General features: G+C 35.1%; 1 protein-coding gene across 1 annotated transcript; it reads right to left on the reverse strand.

Annotated features, from left to right (window-relative positions):
* Positions 1–339: 339 nt before the first annotated feature.
* Positions 340–3,240, reverse strand: LOC110904713. The gene is made up of 4 exons (XM_022150556.2): positions 2,889–3,240; positions 1,865–2,681; positions 1,536–1,722; positions 340–1,370 (listed from the first exon to the last, which is right to left on the reverse strand). Exons 2-4 carry the CDS (start codon positions 2,657–2,659, stop codon positions 760–762), a joined length of 1,593 nt encoding a protein of 530 aa, XP_022006248.1. The 5' UTR covers positions 2,660–2,681; positions 2,889–3,240; the 3' UTR covers positions 340–759.
* Between the last annotated feature and the right edge of the window lie 4,411 nt (positions 3,241–7,651).

The raw sequence follows: 7,651 nt of genomic DNA on the forward strand, positions 1-7,651 counted from the left end.
AGGGTTGATATTTATCTAATAGTGGGTTGACTTTAATAGGAACATAAGAATAGATAATGTTGAACAAAATATAGATTTTATTATAACTCGATATTTGTTTATTTTATTGTTGTAAAATTAAGTGTTAGTTTTTAATATATTTTATTGATTATTAATTTTGAAAATTTTTATAATTGAAAATTCTCAAAAATTAATGCCCCCTTTAACATCTTATGAGATCATCAAAGCCTTATGAATTTATGGAGAAATAGTATGAATATTTCTCAAAAAAAAACTCACTAACATTTGTCACATTATACTATAAATTTGATATAAAGGCATGGTATCTTTCTTCAACAAAAAAACAAACACAATTGTATTGCTACACTGCCAAACTATACAAAAAATCAATCGCGACCTCACTTTTTATATCTATCTTTAACGAAAAAATAAACACAATAGAGATGGTAATTTTGACCCATTTACCTAAAATGGGTCGACTTTCTATATTCTGTTTTATCCCTAACAAGAACCCTCAAACTTAAAATAAAACGAAAACAAGTAAAAACTCAAATGGGTCAACGTGGTCAAGCGGAACGGAAGTCACACGCTTAAAACTTATAAAACAATTTATTAATTTTTTTAATAATCTATAAAAATTGAATAAAAATGCGTTGATTGGTCGGACCATCCTACCCAACCAACTTGGACCCATTAAAAAAAGCCCGTTTTGACCCGAACCATTTGACCCATACTCAACCCATCCATTAACCGGACTTTTTAAGCAGAGACCAACTCCCCTGCCAACTTATCAAACAGAAAGATTTCAATCTCTGTCACAAGAGAATCCAACTCGTCCACCGGATCAAACCACAACCCTCTTCCGACAGCCTTCTCAGACACCCCATCGTCGACTCCTTTTTCTTGACTGCGTAACAATGCAGACAGTTCTTCCTCAATAACATCTCTCCTCGACATACTTCGCATCTTTCTTCTCAAAGGCTTCGCGCAAACTCTAATGTCCACCCGTGGCCTCACAATTTCCGTCATCCCTGAATTTATACGGTCAAACAGAAGCCTCCTTTCCGCTTTATGCCATAACTCTTGCTTCCCGTATTTCTTCTCTAATGCTTCAAAAACCGAAGGACCTGTCATACATTCTGCAGAATGCCATCTTTTAAAGCATGTCTCTATGTTCCCATCTTGGAACCCCGATTCGTTTAGTACATCTACCAGGTATGAAAAGTCCCGACTTTCTTTGGATCCAGACAATCTCGTGTTTTGATCGGTACAAGTAGATCTTTCACTGTCGCTCGATGTAACCATTTCTTCAGGCTTGCTGTCGGTTTCTTCTGATTCGGACTTGAGAAGCTGAAGTTGCTTCCACAGACCTATCAAACGTCGTATGGTCATACATGAGATAGAGAAACTTTGGTAATAAAATTCGACATTGTTCATAAAAAAGTGCAATATTTGCAGACAACATGATTCGGGTCAATCCAATTCTTACAAAAAAATGACCCGTTTTGACCCGTTTTCACATTATAAAAACTTACCACGGAGATCAGACTTTGCTCTAGCAAAACACTCGGAACTTGATGAATTATCTTCCCTGAACGGTGTTTCTAGTACCGAATTTGGACTGTGCTGGTAGGATTCAACCTTACCATCAGAATGTTCTTCATCAGTATGCACACCATTCGAAGATACCGAGTCATCTTCATGGGATCTAATAGGTGAACCCTGCAAATGTAACAAGTAACCATGAATCTCCAAATACAAGCTGTATATATATAAATATATATAAATATATATATTTAACCAAAAACATGGTTTAGTAACAGTTAATGAAGAATTTTAAGCTATCAGACATACTGAACAATACCTCTTCAGATGACAGATCCGATAAACCGGAAGAACATTCATCGATCATAGAACCGTTGCTTTTGTCTTCAGTGTCACCATGAAAAGATTCAACATTTTTGGTTTCTGGTTCTGCATCAGACCTTAGAGCTAACGTGGTCGATAAATTTGAAACCAAAAAATTCTTCTTGGTGTTTATAGCCATATCACTTCTAATCACTTTGACAGATTTTGCGCTCCGATTAGAAGAAAAGTCCAAGCCTTTAAAAATTGGTAATTTAGCAACAGGCTCATGGTTCCAACCTTCTTTGTTTTTAACACCTATAGTCTTCATAAAATCCGGTTGAAGTTGTTGCGAAACTTTTCTCATCTTATGTCTCTCCAATAGTTGTTTCTTCGCTTCCCAACCGAAAACGCTCTGCGAATCAAGTAGAAACGACGGTCCAGAAACACGTTGTACATTTCCTAAATTTGGTCTCAAAACAATATTTTTAGCCAATTTTCCATTTTTTCCATCATCATCCAAACCGAAAACAACGGGTGACTTCACACCCTGCATTCCATCAAAACACAAACTTTTCCGCTCAAAATCTCTCGATAAAGAATCTTTATTCGTTCTCAGATTCGCCCGTTTCTTGGATCCCACAACACTGTTTGGTAAATCTTTTCTTGACCTCTTTCCTATAGAAGCAGATTTCTGTAGATAATTCTTAGACAACACTCTTTGCTGTCCCAAGACAGGCTGCTGGCGCGTTGGCGTCTCGTCGATACCCATCAATCTTGCAATAACACTCGGTGTCTTTCGACCGTTTTCCATCACCTTTAACAAGTTCAAATCTCTGAAAAAACAGCTTATATTGTCATCTTCACATATTACAATAAACTAAATTGAGAAAATTCCCAAATTAATTGACATAACTTGGTATCAAATTATTAAGCTAATAAAATTAATTAACTATCTTTCAAAAGCAAAAGCATAAATAGTAAAACAATCTCAAGATAGTGTAAACATTTTAACAAATCAAACTGAGTTAACTCGGACAAACCTGATGAAAGCGATTCTGCTTCTAAAACGACGAACAAACAGGTGGATCTGTTATGATCGACACATCGCAATCATACTACTTTGGTGATGGAATTATAAGAAAAAAGATATAAGAATTTCACGCGTATAAAGTAAAGAATGAATGAATGAATGAATGGGTTGATGGTAAATATGGAGATGATAATAATAATGGATTAATCTGCGGATTAATGAAGCTAAAAATGGGAATCTGCAAAGAAGGTGGAATGTAGAAGAGACAAAAAAAGAAAAAGAAAAAATAATGAATGGAATAATAATTGAAGCGTTATTAAATTAGAATCGTTACGGAAGACAGGAACAAACTAGGGTTTTGTGACTTTGAAATGGATCACTGTTGGCGCCGCCCATCAAGATTGATAGGGTAATTAGGTCAACGCCTTGAAGAATTGCGCGCCATAATTTTACTGGGTAAATACCAGAATTGCTATTTCCAGATTTTTCACTTTAGTCCCCTAGGATTGTATTGAGTCTAAAACTACCCTAGACTAAATCTTATATGTTAGAAAAATAAACAACGAAGAGGTGGATCGTAGCCTCGTAGGGGTGCAAACAAGCTGAGCCGGGCCGAGCCTGAGCTTGATTGTCTTGTGAGAGCTTGTGCTCGGCTAACTTCAAGCTTTGTTTTTAAAGCTCGAGCTTGGCTCTTGGTAGTTTCTTAAGCTCGAGCTCGGGCTCGGCTCGTCTATTATCTATTAATTAATATATTAAATAAAAATAATATAAATAAGAGACTCGTTTATGCTTGCGAGCTTGATTAGTGAAGCTTGTGCTTGGGCTCGTTTACTAAACAAGGTTAATTTTAGGTTCATGATCGGCTCATAAACAAGTTTAATTAAGCTCGGATCGGCTCGTTTATTAGATACCTTTAAATAAGGGGTAAATGTTATTAAATATTAATAAAAGCTAATGTTACTCTAAGGCTCAACGAGCCTGATGAGCTTCAAATGGCATGCTCGAGCTCGGGCTCGATAAATAAACAAGCTTTATTTTAGACTCAATCTCGGCTTAGGTTCGATAAGGCTCAGCTCGTTTCGAACTTTTTCTCGAGCAGTTCACGAGCCGCTCAGTTTGTTTGCACCACTAGGCGCATGTGTTACATTTTGCAAAAAGAAAAACGCAGAATGCCAAATTTTATATGTGTATGTATTTGTAAATATTACGATTTTGAATAGTATGTGTTTGAATTCGTAGATAATCAATAAAAATTTTAGCTTGATAGTTGTAACAGTCATCTTGACGCGTTTGATAATTTTTCATGTAGGATTATGATAGTTATGTCTTATGCTTACATTTCTACCTCCAAGGAATCCTTTCGATGTTTCTACTTTTAAATTTCACATTTTAATATTTATCATAGTTTGAACTAAATAGTCTAAAAGACAACAACAGCATTAGTATAGGGGGCAATAGTTCACTTCACGATTCTTGCTTTTGATATTGTCCTTTTGTGTCTGCCAGGTGTATCTAGAAATATACTATACAATTATTTTTTATTTTTATTTTTATGCGTGTGGACAATTTTAAGTTCGCAATATTCCATTTTTCTAACTTTTGTATTTATTCCAAAAATCTTTAATAATTCCTTTTCATTTAAATGTCACAAATTATGTATCTATTCCAAAAATCTTTAATAATTCCTTTTCATTTAAATGTCACAAAATATAATTTAGAACTAAACTATTTTAAAGTTAAATATGCTCAATAATTGAACAAAAAGATTAAATAATAAAAATGAACATGTTTCATCAAGTACACACATCACTTGAGTTTAAAAATTTAGTGAAGCGTACTTTCATCTATGAACATAAATCTAGCATGTGTTGGTATATATATCAAGTCATCTGACTAGCTATATTTACTTTGAAAAAGGTAAAAGTTTGAAACACAAGGAATTGTTGGTGATCCTGTAATAATCCTTGAAATTATATTAAATCTAGTGTGTGTGTGACGCATGAAACCGTGACCCATTCTTGTTAAAATATATTGTGATCAAACACTCAAACATGTCTGGGCTTTGTTCTGTTTATTGGACCGTTCATTATTCATAAGTGGGCTTGTTATTTATGTGGGCTTGTGGTTAGCCCAGTTATTGGTTTTCTAATATTGTTCGAAAGTTGTTGCAGGTTGTTATAGTTGAGGGGGTTTGTTGTAACTTTGGATATAAAAGGGTGCTGATTAGTTGAGATGATTCTAGAACTCAGATATTTCTCACACACACATCACATCTTTCTCTCTCTCTAGTTGTTGAGGCGAAATTAGGGTTTCGCTGGTCTTGTGTTCGTCTGGTTGAAGATCTGCTGTGTTTTTGGAGAGTTATTACAGATCTTCATCTGTATTTCAGTTGTATCTTTAGATCCTGTGGATCATTCTTCATTCTGGTTGTATTGTTTCATAAGATCAACTGATATTGCATCAGTTGATCATATATTTGTTGTATTGTTTGTAGATCTTACATTTTGTAAGATCCATGGAGGTTTGGGTGTTTTTTAGGGTTGGTTAAATAATAAAATTTTTGTCGCCGTTTTGTCACTATTTTCATGAGTTGTGACTTGGTTGGCTTGTTTTTTTGATATTCATACCATTTTTTACATGGTATCAGAGCTAGATGCTCTTGGATTGTTACTTTCCGCTGTTTGTTTCTGATTTGGCTGTTTTTTTTGTTGTTTAGGTTGTGGTCTTGATCGTCTTGATCTTGGGAGGTTTTTTGGTCAGATCTGTGGACTGAAACCCTAGCTTAGGGTTTCTTGGTTTGTGTGAAGGCTTCATATATTGCTGGGACTTCAAAGCTGAGTTAGTCTCTAAAACCCTTGAAGGTTTTAGGGCAAACTAACCAGTGTTTGTGTTTGGTTTTCTGCATATCAGATCTTGTAGTTCTTGAAAACTACAGATCTGATATTTGGTTGAAGATTGCACCCTCTGTAAGATCGTTCTGTTCTATTTTCATTTCTGTTGTTGAGTAGTTGAAGTCGGGGTAGTGAGGACCGGCACATATTCTTGTTATCTGTTGTTGTTTTTTTAATTCTCTGTTAGGGTTTCGGCTCCTGAGTAAAGGCTTGTCCAGGCACCTTTGAGTGATGAACCTGGAATCTGGTCCCTGACTCAGTTTCGCCTTAGTGTGTTTGGTTATTTGATTCTTTGTGTGTTTTCTGTTGTTTACTTGTTATCATCTGTTTGTATATTTTGGTGTCTAATTGTTGTTGTCATTATGCCTTCTGAGACTGCTCCTAGTACTTCTCAGACGTTGATTGGTAAACTGGATATAGGAGATCCGTTGTACTTACATCCTAGTGACTCCAGTAGTTTAACTATTGTTAGTATTAAACTCAAAGGTACTGAGAATTATGCTGTGTGGTCTAGTGCCATGAAATTGGCTTTAGAAGCTAAAAACAAATATGGGTTTATAGATGGTAAGGTAGAAAAATCTAAGGATGATGAAATATTGGCAGCTCAATGGGATAGATGCAATTCTGTTGTGCTTACTTGGTTATTGAATTCTGTTTCAGAAGAACTGTTTCTTGGTCAAGTTTTTTCTAAATTAGCTTCTGAAGTTTGGACTGATTTAAAAGAGTCTTTTGATAAGATTGATGGTTCTGTTGTCTATGATCTGTATAAAAAGATAAACTGTATTGCTCAAAATGGTAGTACTGTTGCTGAATATTATAACAGGTTGACAACAATGTGGAAGCAGTTTGATGCAATGCTTCAACTGCCTTCATGTTCTTGTCAAGCTGCTAAGGATTACAATGATTTTTCTGCTCTTATAAAGTTAATGCAGTTTCTCATGGGGCTTGATGATGTGTATCAGCCTGTGAGAACCAATATTTTGACAAGAGAGTCATTTCCATCAGTTAAAGTGGCTTTTTCTATTGTGTCTAGGGAAGAGTCACATAGGTTATCTAGTGGTGGATCAAAAACACAGAATGTTTCTTTTGTGTCTAAACCTAATCAAGTTTTTGATCCTAAAAGGAGAAACAATAGAGGTCCTAATCCTAATTTTAAATGTACTCATTGTAATATGATAGGACATACTGTTGATAGGTGTTTTGAGATTGTTGGGTATCCACCAGGGTATAGAAGAAAAGGAACTAATAATCAGACGAATAAAACCAACTCTAGTGTTAATAATAATAATAGTAATAAGTCAAATAATGTTGGTGGGTCGTCTGTTTCTGCTGTTAGTCCTGGTTTACCTTTTACATCTGAGCAGATTTCGAAGCTGTTAAGTCTTGTTGGTGAAAAAAGTGGGTCAAGTGCTCAGAATGCTAGTGTAGGAGGTGAGTGTTTCAATGTGTCGAATTTTGTGAGTTGTTCTAGTTCAGTTGTTTTTAATAACAGTTTTGTTTGGATTGTTGATTCTGGTGCGAGTCAACATATGGTAAAATCTGATAAGAATATGATAAATGTTATTGATGTGTCTGAGTTCAATATTACTGTGGGCCATCCTAATGGTACCAAAGTTAAAGTCTTAAAAATTGGTGATCTAAAACTAATTGATAATGTGGTGTTGAGAGATGTTTTCTATGTTCCTAATTACTGTGTGAATCTTCTGTCTGTTTATAAACTTGCTAAGGATAATCATATTTCTGTTATCTTTAAGGAGAATAGTTGTGTGTTACAGGATTCCAGTTCCAGGAAAGTTCTGATGAATGGTAGTCAGGATAGTGGTTTGTACTTTGTTGAAAATTATGGTAATTCTGTTAATGTTTGTCTGAATAGTTCTGTTAA

This window comes from Helianthus annuus, chromosome 14, assembly GCF_002127325.2.
Source record: "Helianthus annuus cultivar XRQ/B chromosome 14, HanXRQr2.0-SUNRISE, whole genome shotgun sequence".
NCBI classification, from domain to species: Eukaryota; Viridiplantae; Streptophyta; class Magnoliopsida; order Asterales; family Asteraceae; genus Helianthus; species Helianthus annuus.

Excerpts from the sequence above, each read along its gene's own strand:
- LOC110904713 (XM_022150556.2), bottom strand. The coding sequence starts at position 2,659 with ATGGAAAACGGTCGAAAGACACCGAGTGTTATTGCAAGATTGATGGGT. Across the intron at positions 1,723-1,864 it reads CGGATCTGTCATCTGAAGAG|GGTTCACCTATTAGATCCCA; the intron begins GTATTGTTCAGT and ends TTACATTTGCAG. Across the intron at positions 1,371-1,535 it reads AGCAAAGTCTGATCTCCGTG|GTCTGTGGAAGCAACTTCAG; the intron begins GTAAGTTTTTAT and ends GACGTTTGATAG.